We start from the raw sequence: 27,760 nt of genomic DNA, 5'->3' as shown, positions 1-27,760 counted from the left end.
GAGTTTCATTATTTTTTGTTTGTTTTGCCTCCCCAAAAGGTCGATAAAGCTCGTTTAACTGTTTCATTAAGGAGCTCTAATATACTCAGGGTTGAGAGAGACCCAGCAAAGTGTTGGAATGAGTCCAGAACTAACTTTCTTTTTTCCATGGCCCTTCCTCAAACTGTCCTTTCCAGCTCCATAACTTTAAGTGCCATCAATACAGACTTACATAAGTTCTAAAGGACAGCGCCACCTGAACGGCCAATGGGCACTTTAAACTTACCTTCACACTTTGTTGTTGCCCTGGGGCCACTTCCCAAGGTTTTCAGAGTTACGTGCTATACAGCTACACCCCGCAGTACTTGGGGAGCTTATGGCGCCCAAGGATGGAACCCAAGACCTTGCAAGTGAAACGTTGAGCTTCGTAATCAAATCCACAGGCTCCTACATTCTTAATTTTACTCTTCAGAACCTTTCACATCTTGTTATGTGGCACTATCAACTCACTTAGTTGTTCACACCTTTCTTTTTTTTTTTTTTTTACATATTTCTCATGCCTGACCCATTGTTAGCAATCTGTAAAATATACATCTAATTTTACCACCTTTGCTAATAAGATCCATATCTTGCTTGGACATTAACATTTACATATTGATCTCCCTGATTCTATTCTTCGTTCGGCTACTATAGGTCTCTGATTTATCCTATGGCAAGTCTCAATCATCAGCCATCCATAACTCTCCTTACACTTGGAACATAATGCTAAGATAAAGTCCAAATTCCCTACTGTGATATATAAAACCTTATATGATCTGAACTGGACTGCCTCACAACAATTGCTCTTACTCTTTAGACCTTTGGAATAGATGTTTAAAAGGGGTGAACTATCAAACAAAAAAGAACTAGCTCAGTCTTGATGAGATACAAACGTATTAAAATATGGTTCATTTTTACCATGAAAGGAAGGCTTAAATTTTGAGTGTCCTGTAACCTGTCCAGAGAAATAAGGTGCAATCCAAGTGGAAAACATTCCACAAGTGGACTTCCAGAGTTGAGAGAGGGTAGTATTCCTTTAAGATCAGGAACGTGGATCTTCATTTTGCAAATTACAAGAAGTTATAAGAAGATAAAGTTAAAGACATACTTTGTGTATTAGCATGACTTTCTGTGAATTTTCTCTCATGAGATGCTCTATTATCAGTACTATTGCTGTGTTTCAGGTGAGATCCAAAGGCAGAATTTATCCCTAGGGAAAAAGATGTATCACCTAAGAGATCATTCATGTTTCCTAAAAGAGTCAGGAAGATAATCCTCAGAATGCTGTTCTGCTGAAGCGTTCAAGTCACTGAGTGCTCACTCTGGCTTTACTACTGTGAACATCAACAGTTCTTTTTCTGGCACTGCAACCAGACTAAGTGAACTTGAATTTTGTCTTTTGTATAGAATATATAAGTTCATCTGGACAAAGTACTAAAGTATATATAATAAGTTCTCTCTTTTTAAAATTTTTACATTTTATTACTTATATGGTCTGGAGCGATAGCACAGGGGTAGAGTGTTTGCCTTGCATGCAGCCAACCCAGATTCGATTCCTCTGTCCCTTTTGGAGAACCCAGCAAGCTACCAAGAATATCCCGCCTGCACACTACCCGTGACATATTCAATATGCCCAAAACAGTAATAACAAGTCTCACAATGGAGATGTTACTCTTGCCCACTCATCCGGGAGGACAGTGCTACAGTGCCATTGTTTATGTAGAAAATGAGACAGTAGAGTCTGGGGGAGATGGCAGAGTATAAATCCCTTTTATGGAATTTTCCATTGAAACTAAAAAGGAAGTAAATTTTTCATAAGTTATAGGGCAAACCAACTACCTTGACTTCTGGCAGAAGCCCTCTGAAGAATCCAAAAAGCACCGAAGGCAGATTTTATATAAATTCTGATATAAATGGGCTAATTATTTTATTCACATACAATTTGGCTGTGCCTATTTAGCTTCTACTGATAATTTTTCTGTAGAAAGACTTCTTGGTTTGTTTTTGCTGAAAGATGAAATATCTGCTTTGGAAGTGAGAAAAGAAATGGCATGTTTAAATCTAAACTCTTTAGACCTCTGCAGACATTTGTCTTATTTTATTTTATTTTATTTGCTTTTGGGGTCACACCTGGTTATGCACGGGGGTTTCTCCTGGCTCATGCACTCAGGAATTACTCCTGGCGGTGCTCAGAGGACCATATGGGATGCTGGGAATAGAACCTGGGTGTGCCACATGCAAGACAAATGCCCTACCTGCTGTGCTACAGCTCCAGCCCCAGATATTTGTCTTAAAATAGAGCTTAAGCTTCTGTTTTTCCATCGGGTTAATGAGTTAACTTAGTTTTCCTCCCTGCAATTACTTCAGTGCTTTCACCTTTAAGCCATGGCTTGAACTAATGTATTGGAAAGGACCCATCCTTCCTTATTCGGACAGAGTAAAAGCCTGAGTGAGTCCTATGGGGTTTGCCATGTTGCTTCATCTGTTGATACAGGTACAAACAGGTGCTTGCTTCATAGAAAAGGAAGTTGTGACTAGTTCTGAGCTGTGTCAAAACTAGACTTAAAATCACAGTAAGAGATGCAAAAAACCTAAACTTCAGCTCTTAAAAAGGAAGATGCTTTTAACAGTTGGTCCGATAATAGACTCTTTCCTTATTCTGTGGAACATCTTTTATTAGTGAGAAAGGGTAGAAAAGGTATGGCTAAAGAAGATTAGAACAGACACAAAACGAATTCCTGCTCACATCAAGAATCGATTTCCTCTAGGATTGGTATCAGTATTGTGGCTGGTTGAGCCTTCCGCTTTTCCTCTCCCCCTTGCTTTACAACAAATTGGACGTGCATCACCATTAAAAGACTTTAGGTGCTTCACTGGGCAGGATTAGTTTCCCTCACTGCCCCAAACAGAACCCCGGGAGCTGAAAACCTCCAGAATCCAACCACCACCATGCTCAAGGCCACTCTCCACACGCTTGGATGACCCTAACCCAAGTGGGAACTGGCAGAAAAACCCAGGTATGCAGGACCTGGGGCTGAGATACCCATGCCCACTCAGATCGGGACTGGACTGCTTTCCCCCAGCTCCCGAGTTTTCCAGTAGCTTGACAGTCACACCCACAAATTGCCCCCAGCGCCATGTAATCTCATCAACTGTCAAGACCCAGAGACTATAAACCAAAGCTCCCAGAAGAGAGTGACGCAGAATTTCCTTCTTATACTCTAGCCCACTTACGTACCAAAAGTAGCACACATTTGTTTGATTTTAACATACTTGCTTGTATTCTCTTATGTATGGGCTTAAATGGCTCCAGAATGGAAAACAACAGCCTTCATACACTTCCCTCTCATTGTGGTTGGGAAGGTGCTCGGTGGTGGGATTGGTGTTTGAATAGTATCTGCAATGAACTATTGTGAAAATAAAATATATAAAAATATATGTAAAGGTAAAGGTCCTCCCGTTGATCGTCGATTTGCTCGAGCGGGCCCAGTAACGTCTCCATTGGAGACTTTGTTGTTACTGTGTCTGGCATATCGAATACTCTTGGTAGCTTGCCAGGCTCTCCGAGAGGGGCGGAGGAATCGAACTCGGGTCGGCCATGTTGGCCGCTTGTAAGGCGAACGCCCTACCCACTGTGCTATCGAAAAAAAAGAACATTAGGTGCCTCTGCACAGCATATAAGGACCCGCTCAAGCTTTTTCCATCTGGACACCTGAAAATGGGTGAATTGGCTTCCAGAGGGGGTGACTGAGGGCAGAATCGGTGGGACCCGGAGCATCCGGGGCAGTGATGGCAGAGAAGGCAGTGGCTGTTGCTCTTCAGCCAGTGAGATGGTGGAGGGTGAGCGTCTGTCCCCCCCACCCCCATCCCGCCCCATACTGTACAGAAGGTGGAGGGACCCATCTACAGCATGTGTCTCTGAGGAGACTGCACTTACTAGGGGGAGGGAGAGAAAGGAAACTAGGAAGTGATCTGAAAAAGTCATTTTGCCTGTCATTTTGCCTGTTGGTCTAAGGCAGGCAGCCCCAGATTTACTTGGTCTCCTTGCCTCCTTTTCAGGAAAAAAATCACTCACCATTCCTCCTGGAAATCTTCATCTTTTCGCAAACAGAAAACACCTCCGAGGAGTGCCCTCTTGACTTACCCATTTTAGGGAAACATCTAAGGAGAATAATGGACCTTTTGCACTCAGCATCCACTGATTTAGAGGATGGCTCAGATGTACCTGTGTTTTTGGGACTTCCCTGGATTCCGTGCTGCCTGGTGTGACAGCTGGAACTTGAAGGGTAGAACTGAGACAGTGAGATAGGGAGGCTGTTGAGGTGGGCTTGTGACTGAGCCTGTCCAGAAGGAGCAGCTGGGTGGGTCTCGGGTGGCCCTGCTGAGTTGACTGTGCTCCCCTCTGCTCCAGAACACCTGTTCTCAGCCCAGCCACACGTGGTTGTACAAACGTTTGTGGTGCTTAGGGAGTCCAGAGACTGCAACTCACGAGATCCGGTACAGAAATGAGCTCTGGACAATGGCTAGTGGCTTGATAGGAATCTCTCTGGCAGTGAGCCGGCGGGTCCTTGTTGGCTCAGGAACGGCCCTGTAGAGCTTGGCTCACTCTGGAGAGCTCACTCTGGGCTCGAGGTGGGAGCAGTAACCAACTGGATTGTGCTGCTGAGAACTGAATCCGTTTTCTCTTAGCTAACGTGAGTTTAAAACGGATGTTATGTGAGTCTTTAGCATTTAGCTCCCTCTTACCTTAGGATGGTGTTTGCTGTTAGGTCCTGGACTTCTGGTTTCTTTAGTCCTGGAATCTCTACTTCAGCCCTGCCCTGCCCAGGGAAACTCTTGTCCTTTGCTCTGAATGTCTGCAAAGTTGCAAATGTCTGCTAATGTCTGCAAAATTCCAAATTCCACTGAGTTGAGTCTCCCTGAGGTGAAATCCTTTCCTCTAGTGAATTTTCCTTGTGAGACTTGTCAGGGGATGCTGTGTTCCAGTTTGTTTTTATGTGTGTATTAGACCTACATTGTACTGATTCCATGGAGAACTCACAGTACAATTCTTTTCTGGTCAACTTGTCCCCACCCCTCCTCAAAATTGTTTTAGACCTTTATTTTTATTTTTTTTCTTGCTTTTTGGGTCACACTCAGCAATGCACAGAGGTTACTCCTGGCTCATGCACTCAGGAATTACTTCTAGCAATGCTCGGGACCATATGGGATGCTGGGAATTGAACCCGGGTCGGCTGCATGCGAAGCAAATGCCCTACCCGCTCTGCTATCGCTCCAGCCCCCTGTTTTAGACCTTTAATCTTGAATTCAGATCTGACTGGGTATACTTTTTTTTTTTTACATCTACTTTCTTAACATATATCTTTTATGGTTTGTTTTTGGTCCTTATCAAGCAGTGCTCAGGGATCGCCCCTGGAAGGCTTGGGAGACCATGTAGGGTGCTGGGGATCAAAGTAGTCCCTGTACCTGCTCTACTATGTCTCCAGCCCCTTGTCTTACATTTTAATCTTCCAGCTTCCCAGCCTCTCTTATGCATACGTCACCTCACTGAAGTATGTGTGAGTGCTTTCTCTGACTGCAAACCTGTTTTTTTCCCAAAAGTATATTTCATAGTTACCTCATGTTTTTCTGCATTTTTATTGGTCCGTAATGCCCTTTTATTCCTTCCCTAATTAGCATGTCCCTACTCATATTTTAAGGCCTGACAAACTGCTTTCTTTAGGAACTCTTTCTTAATACCTTCCTAATAGAGAATTGACTGCTCACCTGTGCTCCCAATGTGCGTTTATCTTATTGTTTCCAGTATATCTATCACTGTATCACTGTCATCCCATTGATCATCGATTTACTTGAGTGGGCACCAGTAATGTCTCTATTCCAGTCCTGAGATTTTAGCAGCCTCTTCTTACTCGTCTTTTCCCAATGATTGGAGGCTCTTTCAGGGTCAGGGGAATGAGACCTGTTGTTGTTACTGTATTTGGCATATCGAATATGCCACAGGGATCTTGCCAGGCTCTGCCCGTGCAGGCGGGATAGTCTTGGTAGCTTGCCGGGCTCACCGAGAGGCATAGCTCTCTATATATTTCTCTCTAATATCTATGCTTCTTTTATTAGTAAGCCATTAAGTCATTCTCTGTGCCTGTATGTTGACCTGTAAATAAAAAGTTTTTTCAAATACTGGATTTCTAGAACCCTATTTATTTTCTTATATGATGGTTAGTACTTAACCATTGGTCACGGTCACGGTCACGGTCTTCCCGTTGTTCATCGATTTGCTCGAGCGGGCCCAGTAACATCTCCATCGTGAGACTTGTTGTTACTGTGTTTGGCATATTGAATAAGTCACGGGTAGCTTGCCAGGCTTTGCCGTGCGGGCGAGATACTCTCAGTAGCTTGCCAGGCTCTCTGAGAGGGGCGGAGGAATCGAACTCGGGTCGACCATGTTGGCTGCATGCAAGGCAAATGCCCTACCCTCTGTACTATCACTCCGGCTGGAATGATACTTAACCATATTTGGATTTATTTGATTCTGTTTTGTTTTTTTGATTTGGGGTTGGGGGCTTTGGGTACACCAGCTGTGCACAGAGCTTACTCGTGGTTTTGTGCTGAGGAAACACTCCTAGAAGGGCTTGAGGAACCATATGTAGTCCAGGGGGAGAACCTAGGTTAACCTCATCCAAGGCAAGTGCCTTACTGACAAATGGCCCCTCAACCCTTCATTTGATTTTGTTTATGATCAGTGTAAGCTAGATGACACAATGCTTGTGGTCATCTAGCTTTTTCTTTTTTAGGTTTTGCTCAAAAGTGATTTAATATTTCAAAATAGCTTTCTAATCCTTATAGTTTTACAGAAATTGAATTGGGGTGCTTAAAACTTTCAATAATTATTAATGGCATTTTTTTAAATTCCAGGTGATGCAACTGTGACAATAGCTCACAGATACACTCCCAGAGAACAACTGAAGATCCACACACAGTTGGCTGATGTTATCATAGTAGCTGCAGGTAAATCTTTATGGATCTTATTTGGTAGAATGTTATAATCAGAGGAATTCCAGTTCAAAATACTGACATATCTATAAGAACAGCTAGTTTCTTAGAGGAGCTAGTTTATATAGTTTCCCCTTTTTTTGGCGGGGAGGGGGGATTTGGGAAGAACCACACCCGGTGATGCTCAGGGCTTACTCCTGGTTTTGCACTCAGGAATTACTTCTGGCAATGCTCAGGAGACCATATGGAATGCCAGGGATTGAACCTGAGTTGACCATGTGCAAGGCAAACACTCTACCTACTGTACTGTCACTCCAGTCCTAATTTATATAGTTTCTTAGAGGAGTTAAGTTTAACTACCATCAACTGGGTTCTGCTTCTTGGTAATCATCATATTGGTCCATTAAATCTACATTAACAATAGGAAACTGACATGGTCTGATTATGGTTTGACACATAGTGTGTTAAGAAAAATTGACTTTAGAACAGAAGTATGAATAGAGAAAATAGCATTGCACTTCATGGATTTTTTTTTTTGTAATTTGTTTTATATTCAAACATACAAAATGACGCCACCCTTTACTTTTACTTTTGCTCTTGCGACTTAAGTTTTCCTGCACTGCAAAGAATTAGTTGCTATATTTAAGGCATGACTGCTTTTCATTTTGCTCATCAGTTCAGTGTACTAGTAATTTATAAACTTTCTGCTTTCATTTATGGCTACATATAAACTATAAAAGAAGAGTAAAATTTTCAGGATAAATTGGCTGTGATGAGGAAAACAATAGTAGTTTAAATAAACTTTAAACTTATTTTAATTCAATGTCTTATTCTATTATAGGCCTTTCTCTGAAACCCAGAGTGCATGTTGCCTGATATTTACCTTTTTTCTTGATACCTTATTAAGGCAGAATTGATCTTTCACTTGTTCCCTTACTTTTCTTATGGAGTAAAAATAGAAATAGCTGCTTTACTGGAAATAAAGGATTAGTTAGGACAAGTAATTACATCTCATAGTCTTTACGAGAAATTATATTCAAATGGGAATTTTTTTAAAAATTAAAATTTTATTTCAGGCACCATGATCTAAAGTGCTATTCACAAACAATCACAATCGTCCTCCCGTTGTTCATCGATTTTCTCGAGCGGGCCCAGTAACGTCTCCTTCATGAGACTTTGTTGTTACTGTGTTTGGCATATCGAATACATCACAGGGAGCTTGCCAGACTTTGGCAAGCTTTTTTGCCATGCGGGCGAGATACTCTCGGTAACTTGCCGGGCTCTCTGAGAGGGGTGAAAAAATCGAACTCGGGTCGGCCAAGTTGGCTGCGTGCAAGGCAAACGCCCTACCACTGTGCTATCGCTCCAGCCCACAGTGCTATTAATGATTGAATCTCATGCCTAACACAGTCCCTCACACATCCTCCCTCGGAGTGTTCACTTGCTCTAGTATTCTTCTCCCTCTATACCCCATCCCTCCCCTGTAGTAAGCTCTATTGAAGACCAGTCCTTGGTTTCTGTTGCCTCTGGGTATTTGTTATACCTTGATTATGTCTCTTTATAATCCCACACACCAGGGAGATCATTATGTGTCTGTCCCCCTCCTCCTGATTAATTTCACTCTTCAGATCCAACCTCTAGACAGCAAGTTGCTTGATTTTTCTTATAGTTGGGAAGTATTCCATTATGTATCTGAATTATAGTTTCTTTATCCAGTCACTGGGTTTTTCTAGATTTGACTGTTGTGAATGGTTCTGTGATGAATAGAGGAGTACAAATGTCTTTTCTGAATAGATTTTTGGAAACTCTTTATGTAGATGCAAATGTGATTTATTTTTCAATGGGAATGACAAGATATTGTGATTTGAAAAAAGGTAAAGGTAAAAGGTAAAGGCCCTCCCGTTGTTCATCGATTTGCTCGAGCGGGCCCAGTAACGTCTCCACTGGAGACTTTGTTGTTACTGTGTCTGGCATGTTGAATACATCACGGGGAGGCTTGCCAGGCTCTGCCGTGCGGGCCGTGCGGGCGAGATACTCTCGGTAGCTTGCCGGTCTCTCTGAGAGGGGCGGAGGAATCGAACTCGGGTCGGCCATGTTGGCTGCGTGCAAGGCAAACGCCCTACCACTGTGCGATGATTTGAAAAAGTTAAACATTTTTTCATATCACAGTGTAGTGAGATGTTGCACCAATTGATATATATATACATGACAAATATTACATTGGCCTTTTTTTCCAAAAACATTTTGTTTTTATTTTATTTTATTTTTTTTTTTTGTTGTTGTTGTTTTGGGGCCACACCAGGCTTATTCCTGGTTCTGTACTCAAGAATCATTCCTGGAGGTTCCTGGGGGACTGTATATGGTGCAAGTCAAGTACCTTATACCCTGAACTATCTTTCTGGCCCTTAGAAACATTTATTTGAATTCATGCATCAGACTTTGATGAGTAGAGAGGAATTTGAATGGTCATGTTAATGACTAGTAAGGAATAATTTACAGTTCATCTTAGCTCTCACTTATCAATAATAATCTAAAATGAATGCTTTCTTTTAGAAGAGGAAAAATCCCAAAGTATGCATTCATGTTCATTTTTTATTATTAATGTTTTTTTTTCTTGGGGGCTGTGCTGGTGGTTCCCCTGCAGTATTCTGGGGTGCCCTTGTGGGTATCCCTGGCTCAGTAATTCAGGCAGGCTGTTCAGTGCTGGGGTCCAGCAGTGAGGTGCTTCTTTAGCTTAGTGTTTGGGGGAGCTGTCAGGTGTCTTCTGGGGACCATTTGGGACTACGGATCAAACTTCAGGCCTCAGGCTTGCAGGGCATGCACTCCAGTCCTTTGTGCTATGTCCTGACCTATGCTTTGCTGTCTTATAATGAGAATGGCTAGTGGCCTGTCACAGATCTCTTACAGGGATCATGGAGTTCTCTTGGGACAAAATCAGGCTGTTGTATCAAAAGTCACTGTACCCACATTATCATCACCCTTTAGTTTCTTATATTGTACCACTGGATTGTTAAAAAAGTAAGATAGGACCAGAGAGATAGTACAGGGGTGGAGGTGCTTCTCTTGCACCAGCCTAGTCCCAGTTGGATCCCTAGTGTCATGAGGACTGCTGGGATCAACCTCTAGCCAGGAGTAAGTTCCCTGAGCACTGCCTGGTGTGGCTCTCCTCACCACCTCTCCAATAAAAAGACATAAGGAAATACAGGGGAAAGACGGGAAAGGAAGGTCAAGATTGATAGGGGCTGGAGCAATAGTATAGCAGGTCATGCTTTTGCTTTGCACGCGGCCCACCAATGTACCATACTTAGCACCATAGTCTGGTTTCCTTGGGCCCCTCCTGGAGTGATCCTGGATTGCAGCTCCGAGATCTGAGCTCTGAGAACTTCTGTTTCAAAAACAAAACTCCCCCCCCCCAAAAAAAAAGAAAAAATAATTGTATAAAATTAACAAAATAGGAGGCAGCAGGTACTCCATCCCCTGGTGTGCAGACAGTGTTGAGGCCATTTTCGGGTGCGTATTTCCTTACCACAAGAGGGCGCCAGTCAAGTGCCTGGCTGGTAGACATTTGAGTCCAGTGCAAGTGGGTCTTTTTCCCTTGCCTTCTATTCTAGCTCGGAGACGTCTAACTAGATACAAATATGTGTTAAATGCTGAATGTTAAATGCCTTGTTAATAAATAGCCCTAGAGTCGTCCTGAGGGAATAAGTATATAGCTAATAAAATTTGGGGGACAAATGAACTCAACAGGAGTTGGTGACAGGTTGTTATGTTTCTTTCTTTTTAATTAATCACCTGGAATTTTAAGGATAAAATATATCAATGAAATGATATAGTAGAAAAGGCCCGAATTCATGTAAAAAAATGAAAAGAGATCCCATACAACCAGACAATAGGAATGAAAAATGACCACATCAGGCAATGTGTGGGAAATAAACAAATACAATCAAAAGCGAGTATTAAAGAAGAGATAATGATCTAATGGCAGTGGTAGCTGAGCAGGGAGGGCTGGCTCATTGTCATAACTGGAATGTCAGCATATATGGAATCAGTCACATCTAGAAATCAGGAAGAGCAGAAGGACGAGCAATGTGAGGTTTCCGAGTGATTGATAAAGTCAGAGAGATGACACTGAAGAATGCGGTGATGAAATCTCGGAATGAGCTTGCAGAAGAGAAAAAAGTAAAAGAGGAAATAATTGTGTGACAGTCCTGGAGCATGAATAAAATGAATATATGTAGATATTAATCTGATCTTCCCAGTTTCTCCAATTCATCTAGTCCTAACCTTATAGGTGTCACTCTCTATCACTTCATTTTAGACATGTCCCTGAAAAACAGATTTAGACTAATACAAATGAGACAATCAGACCCTATGAGACAATGCATTTAGAAAGGAGGCTTCATGGGCCAGAGAGATAGTACAGAGGGTAGGGTATTTGCCTTGCATGTGACTGATATGGGTTCAGACCTCGGCATCCCATAGGATCCCCTGAGCATCACTCAGGAGTATTTCCTGAGTGGGGAGCAAGGAGTTAACTCTGAGCATTACTGGGAGTGAGCCAAAACTCACCCCCCCCCAAAAAAAGAAGCTTCAAATTCCTATACAAAGCTACCTCTCTGAGCCCCAGAATCCATGTCTTTTTAAAGTTCAGTTCATTGTTATAGCTCATAACTTCTGTTCATGGTTGTCATTATTGCTATTTATTTAAGCATGATAGCAAGTTCTTAGAACAATATCTGACACAGTGGATATTTACTTAATACGTACTGTAGTGTTGTTGAGATTATATCTGGAACAAAGACTTCAAACTGCTATAAATTTAGCTGACCAAAATGTAAAAAGGGGGCTAGAGAAATAGTCTAGTGAGTAATGGGTTTGATCCGTGGCACCCCATAAGGCCCCCTGAGTCTGCCAGGAGTGATCCTTGAGTGCAGAGCCAGAAATAATCACTGAGCACAGCCGGGTGTGATCCAAAAGCAAAACGTCAAAATGTTTAAAAGATTATTTTATGATGATGGTATCATTACATTTGTTGAGTGATGTACATGTAGTCGCTTAATTTTTGTGAACTATTAAACATTCTTTACTTGTCAATATAGTTAATAAAGTCAGGAAAGCAAAAGGTTTGTTCATAAAACAGTCATGTATATTGTTAAATAGATGATGGACTGAACTTAATGTAAATGTTAAGATTAAGAAATTAGGAGAAACCAAAGACCTCCACGCTCCATAATCCGCCATGCGCCTCAGTAGAATCCACTGCTTCGAACAAGCCTTATTCAGAAATTAATCTGTGGAAAAACTCAGGTATGCAGGCTTTGTCACTGAAATCTCTAGCCTTTCACGGAGTTGGGAATGAACTACCTCCCAACATCTCCCTGTACTTCTGGAAGTTATGACAGTCATACACGCACCCCAAAGTGCCACCCAGTTGAAAATTTAACTTCAGCTGTATCATCTTGCTAAAAATTTTGGACTTCTGGAGCACATGGCTGCTTGACCCCTCAAGCCCTACAATATGGATAAACTAGGAATAGCAACACTGGATTGAATGGGAAGTGATGTAGAAGACATCCAATCGTGATCAGCAAAATATCAACACAGAAGGCTTAACCTGTAACAATATCTTAGTTATAGCTTGTGAGATACACAATCTTCTCTAACTTTCTTCTGATGAAACTTTCTTCTTTTGATCTTTCTTTTAGCAAATTATAACAAAGAGTATAAAATAAATCATCGAGAGCCTCATATGGGTGGGTTTGAGGGGTGGTTGGAAATATTGGAGATAATGGTGATAGGAAGGTGTAATAGCAGTGGGATTTGTGTTGGTATACAGAACATCTGTAGCAAAGCACCATGAACAACTTTGTAAACCACAGTGTTTATATAAGGTGTAAGGGGAAAGTTAAATTAAAAAAAGAAATTAAAAAAAATTATGAGAAAGGTGAAGAAACTAGTCAGCTGATTATAGAAAATCTAAGATGGGGTTGGGTGGACAGAAAGGGGAGGCCTTATGGAACCCAATGATGAAGAAGGAAAGGCTCTTTGGAACTTGACAGCAAATCCAAGAATGCCTTAAAGGTTCTTTTAACTCTACGATAGCATGTGCTTCCAGGAAACTAGAGGAAAATCCTAAGTTTGTAAAAGTTCCAAGAATCTCATTATCCAGGCAGGGTAAGGTGTATCCCCCCACAAGACATTGTTCAAAGGACCCTCCACCCATCTGAGTAAACTCTGTCGAACTAGTTTCAGTCAGAAGATGAGCTGCTGAGTCAAAGCCACTCGTCTATTAACCTCTGGATACGGAGTGTCATCATTGGTGAAAGCTAGTATTTTTTTCCCACTAAGCCATCCCCTCCAGCATGATGAACGAACCTTTATAGTGAGAACTCCAGCGTCGCTATTACAACATTTTTAATGATAGATACTATAATATAAAATAGCATAAATGGCCTTATCCAGTCGAGTAATTTGGTATATTTATACTTAACCAGTCATAAAACACCAAGAGACCAACCAATTTCTTTTCACCACCTCTTGCAGTGTGTCATAAAGTTTTAAATGTACTCCCATCAAACATCACCCTGGGTTCTCAATGAAGTTTTCCCTCTGATGAACTTCCTCCTCTTTGCAGCAGGGCCGGTAATTTTTTAGATGCCAGGACACTGAGCAGACTTCGGGGTGGGGTGTGGAATGTCGTCTACTCCACCATCTGCAGCTCATCCGACTCAGGAGTGAAACTTGCTCACTTACAGCCCTGGATGCCTGAGTAGATGCACATTTCATGGCTTGAGTAACGCTATTGTTCTCCCCATATCCTAGTTTTCATTTCCTAGTTTGGCACCAGGACACCTCTGCTTCTCTATTTGCAATCTCTTCCTGCTTTCCTAAATTTTACATTTATCTCAGTGTCACCAGTTTTTTTTTTTTCCCAGTGATTCAGGGTAGTGTAAATGCACAGGCCCTGATCAAATAAGAATTTCCAATTGCGAATCCCAACTCTACTTCTTGCTAATTATGTAACTTTGGACAAGTCATCGCTAACCTTCAGCTTCATTGAAGAATAATAAACTCTTAGATAGTATTGTTATTCCATCCAAGCCACATAAAGAGCATAGCACAAAGCCTCGCATATTACAAATACTCAACAAATGTTAGACTATTAAGTATACATAGCCCATCTTGAGCCATTGCATATAAACATTTAGAAATAATAAATAATTTGGTTGCTTTTTGTTTAAGTTTTGCAGTTATTTTTTATTTAGATAACACAGGTTTGCATGAGAGCAAATGTTTATCCCTTTTACGGGTACAGTGTCACCCCTGCCACCAACGTGCCAGTGTCCCTCCACTGTGTTCATTGATGTTAGAGCCCACATCCTCCTGCCCTGGGTAAGTTCAGTTCTCTGGTCAGAGTCTAAGGCTCTTTAAAACAGGACATTACCTATCCCTAGCTTTGTTTCTTTATAAGCCACATGCCACTCCTTATTTTTCTCCAAATTGCTTTATTATTGATCTGCAGTATATAATATTTCAGGAGAATATTATTATATCTTTTCACCTCTGATCCACGACCAAATGTCGTAGTGCCATTTCACATCAGAAAGACTTTTCTATTTTCCCCCAACATCCCACTTTCCTTCTGATGACCACCATAGTTTTCACTAAGTCTAGGAATTGATTTTATTGTGTTTATTTTATTTTATATTATTTTTGTGAGTTATTTTGTTTTAACTATTTGCATTATTTTCACTTTCTTACTCATCTCACTTATCACCTGTAGTTCTTTTCATCTAATTGCAAAAAAAAAGAAGCAATTTCATCTTTTTCCTTTTTAAAAATAAGTAGTAGTATGTGGAGTATAAATGTTACAGTCTTCTCATTCAGTTGTATATTGACAGCATTTGGGTTGATTCCTTGTTGTATCTTTTGTGAATAATGCTGGTGTAAACCTGGTGTACAAATTTTTTTTAATTTTTTTAATTTAATTTTTATTTTTATTATTTTTATTAGAAACACGATGAGGTACAGTTGTAGACTTACAAATTTTTGTGCTTGGGTTTCAATTATACAATGACCAAATACCCATCCCTCCACCAGTGCCCATTTTCCACCATCACGGGTCCCAGTATCCCTCCCACCCCCCATCTCCCCACCCCACCCTGACTCTGTTGCAGGGCGTTCCCTTTTGTTCTCTCTCTCCTTTTGGTTGTTATGGTTTGCAAAAGAGGCATTGAGTGCCAATCATATTTGGTCTGTATTCTTCTTTCAGCATGCTTCTCCCATTCTGGGAGGATCCTCCCAACACCCTTTCTTTGGTGCTCCCTTCTCTATCTGAGCTCCCTTTTCTCCTAGCATGTGTGGCTGGCCTCCAAGCCATGGAGCGAAACTCCTGCTACTAATCTTGGCCACTCTTGGGTGTTAGTCTCTTATGTTTGGTGTACAAATTTTTGACTTAGTGTTTTTATATTCCACAAATAATTGCCAAGGGTAGCATCTGCAGGTCATGGGGTATTCCCATTTTTATCTTTTAGTGGAATTTCTCTGCTGTGTGTCATGGAAACTGTACCAATTTGCACTAACAGTGCATCGAGACGTCATTTTCTCCAATTTCTCCAAATGTTGGAGAATTTGGAAAAGATTTGTTGTTTCCAATCTTTTCTGAAATAGGCTATTCTCATAGGTAAAAGTGATGTCATTATGATTTTGTTCTGTATTTTTCTGTGTAAATGATAAAGCTATAATTTCAGTATACTAAAGGAATGCTTTTTGTTACTTCTGATAGTAGCATAATGTGATATTATGAAATATTTAAAATATACATAAAAAGTAGGCAAGAACATTAGGGACACCTACAAATCTTTCAGATCTAAATATTGTTTTTGTATGTCTTCAATACATGTGCATTTCTGAAACTTGTCTTGTTCTTAAAAAGTGGTGATTTCCCTCCAAATCAAGACAACAATGAGATATGATCTTATGACAGTGAGAATGGCACATATTAAAAATAACAATCTCTTTTGGCAGGGATGTGGTGAAAAGGAACTCTACTCCTCTGCTGGTGGGGATGTTGTCTTATCCAACCCCTATGGAAAGTAGTAAGGAGGGTTCTCAGTGAACTCAGAATTGAGCTCCCATATGACCCAGCAATTCCATTTTGGGGTATCTGTCCCCAGGACGGAAAAACTTTCATTCAAAAGGACCTATGCACACCTTATTCATTATAGCACTCAGTACAATACCTATCATTTGGAATCAACCTAGATGTCCAGTGACAGGTATGTGGGTCACGAAGATTTCCATATATACCAAGATGTGGTATATATACACAGCTATAAGAAATGATTAAATCATGTAGTTCTCTGCAACGTAAATGGAACCGGAAGACATCATGTTAAATGGAGTAAGCCAGAAAAAAGATGAACACAAGATGTTATCACATATATGTGATATATAGAATAAATGAATGAGGGAATGTAGTGGCTTAAAGGGGGGGTGTTCTGATAACCCTTGGTCACAGAGTATAGGAAGAAGAAGGAAAGAAATAGAGTGGGAAGGGGGAAAAGAGACAGATGAGAAGCAGTAAAGGGCTGGGATCAAGGGGATTCAAATACATCAGTGGCGTGAAGGGAAGAGAGTGCTAAGTATCCAAACTACAGAGTCAACCACACTGAAATCATAAGACCCCAAAGTTTAATAACCAACCTAAAATGGTGTCTGTCAAGAAGAAGTATTGGGGAGGTGGTGTGTGTGGGGGAACATTGGTTAGTGGTGGTGGGATCAGTGCTAGAATATTGTATGTTTAAAATTCATGTATGAATGACACTGAAAATCACGATGCTTTAATAAATTTTAATGGAGATTTTGTATGCATATATATATGGTATTAAAGATAGAATATCCAGTTAATCGAATATTCATTTTTATGTTGATATTATGATATATTAATTTACAAATATTTATGATATATTATTGTTATGAACAGAGCTATAGATATGTCTATTAATATTCTTTGGCATCCATTTGCTATTTGAATAGATACTATTTTTATCATAACTATACATTAGTCCTTTTATCAGATACAAGAAAACAAAGGTACATAAAATCAGTTCTAGCACTTCAGAAGTTCAGAGGGTAGCAGGGGAGAAAGATGTACAAACAAATGGATATGCTTGGGCAATATTAAAGGTAGGATGTATGTTTGTGTGTGTGTCATTAATGTCTATCTATCTTTCGGAAAGAAAGAGAAGACAGAAAGACAGAAAGAGACACAGCCATGGATAGAAAAACAGTGACAGAGACAAAAGCACCTTAGAGATAGATAGAGCTAGTCACTATGATCATGAGATGTTTGTGTTTGTGCTGTATTCCATCTTTCAGAAAGAATAGAAATTTACTGAGCAGAAAAGGACAGAAAACAGCTTAGATTGATGAAACGTTGTGCATGTACTGAAGCAGAATGTTAACTATTTCAAATTTATAGACAACCGACTCTCTGTGAGTTGTGATTGAGAGCAGCTGATGATTTAGGCAGGGATCCAGCAGAAAAGTCAAGCTGAAGAAATTTGAATTTTATCAACTAGATCCTGGAAATCTGTAAGTAATTGTAGGCATTATTGGTCTTATTTAGAAGCGTCATTCTGCAGCCACTGGGCAGAGATGAATCTGGAACTGACATGATGTTACTCTAAATGAATATAGGAGTATCTGAAAATGAGAACGAGAAAGAGGAGAACAGAAAATCTTTCTGACTTTGGGTATATGGGATTTCCATTAACAAGTGAGAACATGTTGAAAGGAAGCGGGGTTTGGAAGAGCAAGATAAGTAAAGGAGGCAGAGCAATAGGACAATACCCACAGTGCAATAGGGGGTAGGGTGTTTGCCTTGCATGAGACCGACCAGGCTTCAATCTTCGGCATCTGAGTACCACCAGGAGTAATTCCTGAGTGCAGAGCGAGGCGTAACCCCTGAGCATTGCTGAGTGTGACCTAAAAATCACTGTCACTGTCATTGTCCTCCCATTGTTCATCGATTTGCTCGAGGTAGCTTGCCGGGCTCCCCAAGAGGGGCGGAGGAATCGAACTCGGGTCGGCCATGTCAGTGGTATGCAAGGCAAACGCCCTACCCTCTGTGCTATCGCTCCAGCCCAACCTAAAAAAAAAAAATTTAAAAAAAGGTAAGAGGGGATAATAAATTTAATTTGAACTTGCTGAATTTTAAGCATTGTGCAAAATCCAGGTGAGGGTTTAGTAGAAGATTTAGATAAGTGGTTTTGGACTTTGGAAACACTCTAATCTGATGGTCTGAAAGTTATTGGCATGTGTTAGTGGACATGGAGTCCTGAATCAGAGTGCGTTTGTGTGTACCGTGAGATTAAGCAGACTGATATTGGCATGTCTGAAGCGTATTGATTGATGTGATAAGTGCCACCATATTTCTTTCTCATCTGTGTCATCAGTGCCAAAAAAAAAAAGCCTAGTTTTGCTGCAGCACTTTGCTTGTTTAAGACCAGTTAACATTCTTCTGAAGCTAAGTGCAAGTCTCATAATTCTTAAACATTGTAGCCCCACCATTTATCATCTTTAAGAAACATTTTGGGAGACTTATCATACCAGTGTGTGTTCAAGCAATTTCTGGCTTGGTACTTAGGGGTTGCTCCCAGGAATGCTCTGGGGACTCTGGGGTTCCAGACCTGAGAGTTATCCCCCAACCCCTGAAAGGATCTTTATAGCGATGTGTGAAAATGTCTTTGATAAACCAAAGCAAATGTATGGTCAACTTGTTTCTTTTTTGGGTCACACTCAGCAGTGCTCAGGGCTTACTTCTTACTCTGTGCTTTGGGGACCCCTTATGCTCACTGTCCATTGTGTTATCATTCTTTGCCCCACCCCCCACTTTTTTATGGTTAGAGACCATAGCCAGTTGCTTGGGGTCTGCATGTACCAGGGATGACACTCAGAACCTTGTGTATGCTCATCACATGAGCTATCTCCTTGGGCTCTCTAGTTTATTATTATTTTTTTGATGTTACTTTGTCTGAAGTAGTATCAAGTCAGTTTTCAGCTATAAAAAAAACTGTTTGGCAATGGCATGGAAGGCACATAATATTCCATAGTATTATGTAAAGTTTAAACCCATCATATTGACATGGGGGAAATAAGGAGTGTGTGAGATACTTAGAACCTTGTTGAGCTGTGATGGATAGAGAACAGTAAGACTTAACGCTGAGGCAGCATGAGTTTGGGTACATTGTATGGGCAGCTTTAAAGTGATACCCATTCCTCTGTGTCACTTAGTGGCCACAACCAACCTGATTTACCTTTGTATTTCTAGTTTCTAGTGAAAAACCGATGCTGCCAATTAGAAAAGTCGGTGCTTTTTAGAAGTCAGGTGCTTGTCTTCGTCTAAGTTTCCCCCACCCCTTAGAAGTTGAAGAAGACTTTCACAGGGGTCAATGATTCCCCAAATTTAGGTTCCCGCACTCCCCCACACACACCTTGTTTGGGGCTGTTCCACTTCATGAATATTTAGTATGACATTTCATCAGCACCTTTGACTCAGAGTTTGCACCTGCAGAGTTCACGAGTAAGGTAGGGAGGAGACAGAGAAAACAGCTGAGAAATGATGATTGCCTTCAATAAAAGAATGAGAAGATGCCATTGCTTTGCTTTCCAGTGTGGGTAGGCATCTGAGCCCTTCTTGGGTGAAGTCATCATACCTGTGGTGTGTGCAAAGCGTGTGGGATTGCTGAATATCTTCCAGACGTGTTGACGGGAAGAAAGTGAAATGATTCCATCAGGCGTATGGAGATGCCACTATTTAGTGTGGCGTTGCACTCGCCTCTCTACATCTAATTAAAATTCAGGAAAATGAAAAATGAAAAAAATCAGGGATCAAAATGCCACACGTCAACACCTCTGTGATAATCCTCAGGGAGGTGGTGTTGGAACTGTGCACTGGAAATTCTCATCTTGCTCTTGGCCACCTTCTTTAGGTGTGGCTTGGGTGAGAAGGAGAGCCTTAAAAGGGATAGAACACTGTGTTGCTTATCGTTTCTCTGGTAGCTTTCTATGAAAGCCTTTCTTTCTACTCATTTATATCAGAGACAAAGGTTTCTGTCTCTACCCTTCATCTTTCAGCCAAATGTTTTCTTCAAATTCATTTCCCATTTGCTTAATTAATAATTACTTCGTTTAGAATGACCTACCTTTATTACAAAACTCGAGGATTGATGAGCGCCATGCGCGACTGTGGTTGGAACAAATTCAGATCAGTCATAGTTGTCCTGTGAATATGCAAAGTATGGTCAGTTCCCTCTGAGTGTCTCACTAATCTCTGCCCAGTGAATCAAGATAGTAATGAATATTTAGGATCAGATACTACATTTCAAAACGACAGGTGCATTTCAGTAATGTTCCTTTTGTGTGGGTTGCATAATTCAGACTTATTTTACAGATTACTGAGAAATTTCCTTGTCTCTGGAGAACACATATACACACTCCAAATACACACAGAGACAACAAAGTGTATTTTGTAATAAACATCTTTCCCAAGATAGCTGGCCAAGAAATTCCAAAAAATAATGTGGCATACTATGTGAAAATTAATCAGATTCCTTAAGTCAAAAACCTTTCTTTGAAGGGTCTGCTTTTTATTTTATGATGCTGACTTTTTAGTAAAAGTTTGACATAGCAGCACTGAATGGCTTGGAAGACTCAGAAAATAGTATACTATGGGCATGATATTAGACAGAAATGAGTAAATATCTTCAGTGCAAATAATATATGATTATTATAAACTTGTTTTGAATATATGCTTTCTGAACAGCCTTTATATCAGGTTCCAAAATATTGCATCTAGGAATTTATCCTAAAGAAATTTATAATTAGGCATGCCAAGATAATCAAAGATATCAACCACAGATTTATTTATTAGCAAAATATTGGAAGCCGCCTAAGCATCTAACAATATGGAAAAATTTAGTAGATCACGACAGGCATGTACTTAAATACATATGAATTCTTTTTTTTTCTCCGCTTTTTGGGTCATACCCGGCGATGCTCAGGGGTTACTCCTGGCTTGCACTCAGGAATCACTCCTGGCGGTTCTCAGGGGACCATATGGGATGCTGGGAATCGAACCCGGGTCGGCCGCATGCAAGGCAAACGCCCTACCCACTGTGCTATCACTCCAGCTCCTACATATGAATTCTTATGGCCAGTTTTAAGTATATGCACTTTGGGGGTTACTTTTTCATGGTCCACACCCAATGGTTCTTTGGGACTATGTAGTGCGGGGGTGAAACCCAGGACCTTGCTTGTGCAAAGCATGTGCTCAATTACTTAACCTACATCTCTAGCCTGAGGAAACAATTCTATTAAATATATATTATATCTGTATGTGATAAAATTCTATGTGTCCACGTATATCCACATATAAATGGACAAACATAGAAAAAGTCAAATGGTGATGGACAGTGGCAAGGGGCTTACTTGCACACGCCACCCCGGATTCCATCTCCTGTACCACATATGGTCCCCAGAGCACGGCCAGGAATGATCCTTAAGCAGAGAGCCAGAAGTAAGCCATGGGCACGAACAGCAATAAAAGAACCAAAGGGGAAGAAAAAAAAATTTAACTTGAAGAGAGTGGTTACCACTAAGGCATGGAGTAAAGGTGATAAATACTGATTCCTTCTTTATCTCTCTAGATTCTAAATGCAAATTCTCCAATATGCATTGATTTCATAGCTGTACATTGAAAAGAAAAACATATTTATATGAACCCTTTCCAGTCCTCACACATGTCCCTTCAGGCTGTTAACCTTTTAATATAAGAGCAGTTTGGAGGTGTCACTGTAAACCTGCATGGTTAGTGTCCTATAAAGTGCTAGCTAAGTGGTTTTCCTTGGGATTAAAAAGAAATGGAAATAGATATGGATTAAATGGATTCATATGTAAAGTTTATATGAAAAGTTGAAAGCCTGTTACAACTGTATTATAAACTTTGTGAACCACAGTGTTTAATTTTTTAAAAAAAATTGATAAAATAAAAAAATTAGGTGGGAAATACAAAGTCCTAAGGATGCAAAACCTGTGGTAATTTTTTATTTTGAGTTTGTTTGCAAATAAGTAGTTGAAGTTGTCTAGGTTTCAGTAATGCTAAGAAGAAGGAGCAGTGCAAGAAAATAAACACAAGAGGAAACAATAGAAAACTTCCATCTGCTCTGGTTTGATCCTAACTTCTGCCTTTTCCATTTCATCTGAATTTTCTTTGTTGGGGAAACTCTTTCCTCTTACCTCCAGCCCATAGTGCTACACTGATGTCATTAATACTTTGTTCTATACATAGTTAGTCAGGGACAAATACAGATTTTCACTAAAGCTAGCTTTGTAACTAATATAAAATCTATTTTTAAATTTATTTATTTTCATTTATTGAATCACTGTGGGAAAAGTTACAAAACTTTCAGGTTTAAGTCTCGGTCATGCAATCATCAAACACATTTCCCTTCACCAGTACTTATTTTTCACCACCAAGAAACCCAATAACCCCCCCTCCCAACCCTCCCAATGCCTGTGAGGCAGATGAATTCTAGTTAGTTAACTAAAATCCATTTTTGATTCTTAAGTATTTTAAACTTTAGAAAAATATTGTTTCAGATGTATCTCATTCATCGTTAGCACTCTAGCACTGGTCCATAATATTTCTTCAAAATACCATGGGCAGGGACATTTAAGTTTTCTGTTTTTATTTTGTATTATTAAATGGCAAAACTCAGGGACATTTAAGTTTTCTGCTTTTATTTCATTTGATTAAATGACAAAACTCATATTTTGAAAATTATGAATATCACTATTTAAAAAATTAAGTGGTTTCATTAAATGCTTTTGAAAATAACCTTTAGTTATTGAGTCTTAGTATAGGCTTTTCAACATTTTGTTTAAATATCAGTTTTCATGATATTTATTATAATGACTAATATTTATTGAAGATTCTGCAATACATTATTTAAAATTCATACATCTTTACAAGGTAAGTACCATTATTATCTCTCTTTGGTATTGGGGGGTTTGGCAACACTGATCAGTGCTCAGGACTTACTCATGGTTCTGTGCTCAGGGATCACTCTTGGTGGGCTCAGAAAACCATATGGGTAATGGGGATCAAGCCTGGTTGGTCACTTGCAACCCAGGTGACTTCCTCACTTTACTATTAGTACTATTAGAACTTCCTTGTTCCTTAATATCAAAGGTTGAGGCTTTAGTGAATATAAGAATATAGTGAATTGAATTGTCTTGGCTATATAATGAAATGAATGAACCAGAACTGGGAAACATGTCTTGTGCTTGGTCTTGATTCTTTTGGGGGGTGTGAGGACATACTTGTGACTTATTTTCTCATCTGTGCTCAGAGATCCCTCCTTTTGGTACTCAGGAAACCAGATTCACTCTAGGGGATTGAATCAGGGTCAGCTGCATGCAAGGCAAACACCTTGCTCTGCACCATCTCTCGGCCCCTGATCTTGATTCCTCATTCTTTGTTTATTACTGCCCTAATTTTACAGAGGTGTGAAATCTTTAATCTTTTGCCATGCTTTTAGGGGATTGTGTAAGATTTCCTTACTCTTCTGCCATGCTTTGTGAGTGTAATAGTTCTTGTTTCTTTACCTTAAGTGTCCTTATTATAATAATTGAAAAGTCAGTCATCAAACATGTATCACCTTATCAAGAATTTTGAATAATATTTAACATATTCCATATGTTATTATAAAATTTCTTAATAGAGAAAAAGTCCTATTTTAGGAAAATATTCAACACTTGTTTGTTTGCAAGACTTGCAAAGTTGCAACTATAATTCCAATAAATTGCTAATAAATAATACTGCAAATAAGTAACATTTTATATCCATGTGTTCAAATCACTTAATCACTTAATCACTTAACTTCCCGTTAGTCGTCGATTTGCTCGAGCGGGCGCCAGTAACGTCTCCATTTGTCCCTGTCGCGTGCTAGTGTAGCCCAATGGCATCTGTTCGCTCCGGGAACATGAAGGGCCTCAAACCCTTCATGTTCCTTCATGTTCATGATCTTGATGAAGAAGTCTGACCATCTGGTAGGTGGGCGGCCACGCGGTCTTTTGACATCCCGTGGAATCCAGTCGGTAACAGCTCTAGTCCAGCGGTCGTCTTTAAATCTCATTACGTGACCAGCCCATCTGATTTTCGACACCTTGGCAAATGAGACTGCGTCCCTGATTCTTGATCGTCGACGGAGGTCGGAACTCCGGATTCTTTCTCTCATTTGAGTGAAACGTGATATTCCAAGCATGGCTCTTTCTATTCTTCTTTTGGAGACCTGAATGGCGTTCTCATCTTGTTTGCGAAGGGCCCAGGTCTCTGAGGCATATGTTAATGCAGGAAGAACAGTGGAATCAAAGAGATGTGCCCGGAGCCGGAGGTTCTTCGTCCTCTTAGCTATTTCTTCGACGTTCTTGAAGGCGTTCCAAGCCGCTCTCTTCCTCCTGCACAGTGTTCAAATAGCACATAAATAAATATATGGTGTTTTCCTCTTCTGAGCAGATATCTACTACATCTTTAGCCCAGTTTTGTTTTCACTAATCACAGCTTGACATATAAGTCTGGTATGATTAAATGGCAAAACTCAGGGACATTTCAAATTCAAAAGAACAAAAGCAACCGATGCTGGCGTGGATGTGGCGAGAAAGGGACACTCCTTCACTGTTGGTGGGAATGTCCACTGGTTCAGCCCTTCTGGAAAACAGTATGGACGATTCTCAAAAAATTAGAAATTGAGCTCCCATTTGACCCAGCAATACCACTCTTGGGAATATATCCCAGAGAGGCAAAAATGTATAGTCGAAGTGACATCTGCACTTGTTTGTTCATTGCAGCCCTCTTTACAATAGCCAGAAACTGGAAGAAACCTGAATGCCCAAGAACAGATGACTGGTTAAAGAAACTTTGGTACATCTACACAATGGAGCACTATGTAGCTCTTAGAAAAGATGAAGTCATGAAATTTACATACAAGTGGTACAATATGGAAAGTATCATGCTAAGCGAAATGAGTCAGAAAGAGAGGGATAGACATAGAAAGATTGCATTCATCTGGGGGATATAAAGTAACAAAGTATGAGATTAATACCCAAGAATAGCTGAGATCAGCACCAGGAGGATTACTCCATAACTTAGAGGCCAGCCGGGTATCCTAGAGGAAAGGGCTATTCAGATAGAGAAGGGAGCACCAAATAAAGGATGTTTGGAGGATCCTCCCAGGAGGGGAGATGCATGTCGAAAGTAGACTATGGACTGAACATGTTTGCCACTCAATGCCTCTTTTGCAGACCACAACACCCAAAAGGAGAGAGAGAACACAGGGGATTGCCCTGCCACAGAGACGGGGGGATGGGGGGATGGGGGTGGGAGGGATATTATCCATGGTGGTGGAAAATGGGCACTGGTGGAGGGATGGGTATCTGATCATTGTATAATTGAAACCAAAGCACAAAAAATTGTAAATCTACAACTTTAAAAAAAATAAAATAAAATAAAGGGGAAAAAAAAAAACTCAGGGACATTTAAGTTTTCTGCTTTTATTTCATATGATTAAATGACAAAACTCATATTTTGAGAATTATGAATATCACTATTTAAAAAATTAAGTGGTTTCATTAAATACTTTCATAATGTGAATAGTGATGGAGTGCATATCCACAATCTCTGCAGAGACGCAAACATTTTCCCATCATCCCCATTTCTTTTTGTCACCCAGATTTTCTCCCTCCCTCCCTTCCTTCCTCCCTGTTTTGTTTTTGGACCACACCTGGCCGTGTTCTGAACTTACTCCTGGCTCCTGTATTCAGGGAACACTCCTGGAAAAGCATGGGATACCACATGTGGTGTGGGAATTGAACCAGGGGTAGCTGTGTGTGAGGCAAGTACATGACCTGCTTTAGTATTTCTAACAAAATAAGTGCCATGACTGGAAAAACCTAAGCAATTGGGACTTTTTAGGGTATATGATTGATGGCCAAGAAATTAGTTGAAAATCAATGGGAGTAATTTTTTTCTTTTTGTTTAATCATTGACATTTGTATGATGTCTTTTTACAATCAACATGACTCATTTCCCTAGGGATTTTAACCTGTAAACTCAAGAAGGAAACTAGCTAGTGCACCATTAATCTTAAAATAATTTTTTAAAAGAAAGTCTGTCTCCACCAGGACACAAAAAAATAATGGCTAATTGTGGTGTGGGTTTTCCTGGATTCAGTTTGAGTTCTTAGTTTTGCAGCAGCAATGGCTAAAATTGTTAATTTTAAAATATGTAAATAAAGGCAATTTTAACTTATTGGATGTGGTCCTTTAAGCCTTATTTGTCTTTTCTAACCCTAAGTAAATAATAATATATCTGCTAAATAAGTTGAACTGCAAAAATTGCCACATTGATATTCATGAAAATTAATTTTATATTTATTTAGTTTTGAAACGACATGTAAAAACTACAGTTAGTGAATTACGTGTTACTTATAGTGATCTATTATCAGTAAAACTGTATGCAACCTAATACTTATATTATGCTTGAAAAGTTAATTACAAAACTAAGACTCTAAAGATCATTCATTGACTGCTAGAACATGAAAAGCACCATACTTTGTATTTTCATTTTCTTAATTTTGCAGTATCTAGGTAAGCAGTAGGAAGAGATGTATTTGATTTTAGAAATGTGGGATCGAATCAAACCATTTCTCTAAGATCCCACAAAGTAATTGTCAAGGTGGAGATCTGTTTGCCTCCAAAGCTCAAGTTCTTTCCACTGACTCAGATTGCAAGCTTATACAGTTCTAATGGCAAACCCGATTACCCAACTAGGCAACGACTAGTTTGTAATGTAGAAATTAACAGTAACATCCAGTTTTCCCATGAGAATTCTTACTATGACTTTACTGTGTCCTGCACTACCCCGTGGAATGGAGTGACTGCTGGAGGCCCCAATTTCTCTCTGCGATTGCAGATACGGAACTCCTGGAATTTCTGTTCACTACTTGCTCCCATTTGTGAATCCCTGTTCCCCTTGCTTAAGAGCTTCAGAGGCAGTTAACAACTGTGTCACCTTCCTATTCCTTCCCTACAGCCTGCAGGGCCAGCCATGCCAATTAAATTTAAGGCATAAATGAGAGAAACTACTTAAATAATGTTCTCTTGATAATTAGAAGCTTTCTTCTCCCTTACACCATGAAAAAAATATTTAAAAAGAGATCTTTGAGTTTTTGAGTCAGAAATTGGAAAATTTAGTGAGCTCAAAATTGTAGTGAGTGATTACAGAACTGCATGAAACTGCTTTTTCATGAACTCTGTCTGTCCTCCCATTGTTCATCAGTTTGCTCTAGCGGGCCCAGTAATGTCCATTGTGAGACTTCTTGTTACTGTGTTTGGCATATTGAATACTCTCAGTAGCTTGCCAGGCTTTCCGAGAGGGGCGGAGGAATCGAACCCGACTCGGCAGGGCTGGCTGCGCGCAAGGCAAATGCCCTACCACTGTGCGATCACTCCAGCCCATGCAGGGCTCTCTTCATTGACTTTTCTTTTCCTCTGGGACATATTCTGTTGTCCTTCTCCTAATTAATTCACCACTTTAGAGGGCTGGCATATTAAGCTAGTCTCTAGCTACACTCTCCTTTTATTTGCTGAACCCACTTATTGATGACCCAGTAGTGCTAGGGACTGTGTA

The 27,760-nt window shown here is 40.1% G+C and overlaps 1 protein-coding gene across 2 annotated transcripts in view; it reads left to right on the top strand.

The window, feature by feature from the left end:
* The window catches only part of MTHFD2L (methylenetetrahydrofolate dehydrogenase (NADP+ dependent) 2 like), a 109,810-nt gene that overhangs the window by 33,961 nt on the left and 48,089 nt on the right, over positions 1–27,760 (top strand). For both annotated transcript variants that reach the window (XM_056111292.1, XM_056111291.1), the window contains one exon: positions 6,931–7,023. In XM_056111292.1, coding sequence (XP_055967267.1) covers positions 6,931–7,023 — 93 coding nt within the window. The remainder of the gene's footprint in view (positions 1–6,930; positions 7,024–27,760) is intronic.

The sequence above is a fragment of the Sorex fumeus genome, unplaced genomic scaffold (assembly GCF_029834395.1).
Source record: "Sorex fumeus unplaced genomic scaffold, SorFum_2.1 ptg000013l, whole genome shotgun sequence".
NCBI lineage: Eukaryota > Metazoa > Chordata > Mammalia > Eulipotyphla > Soricidae > Sorex > Sorex fumeus.
This window is presented reverse-complemented; position numbering and strand designations above follow the sequence as displayed.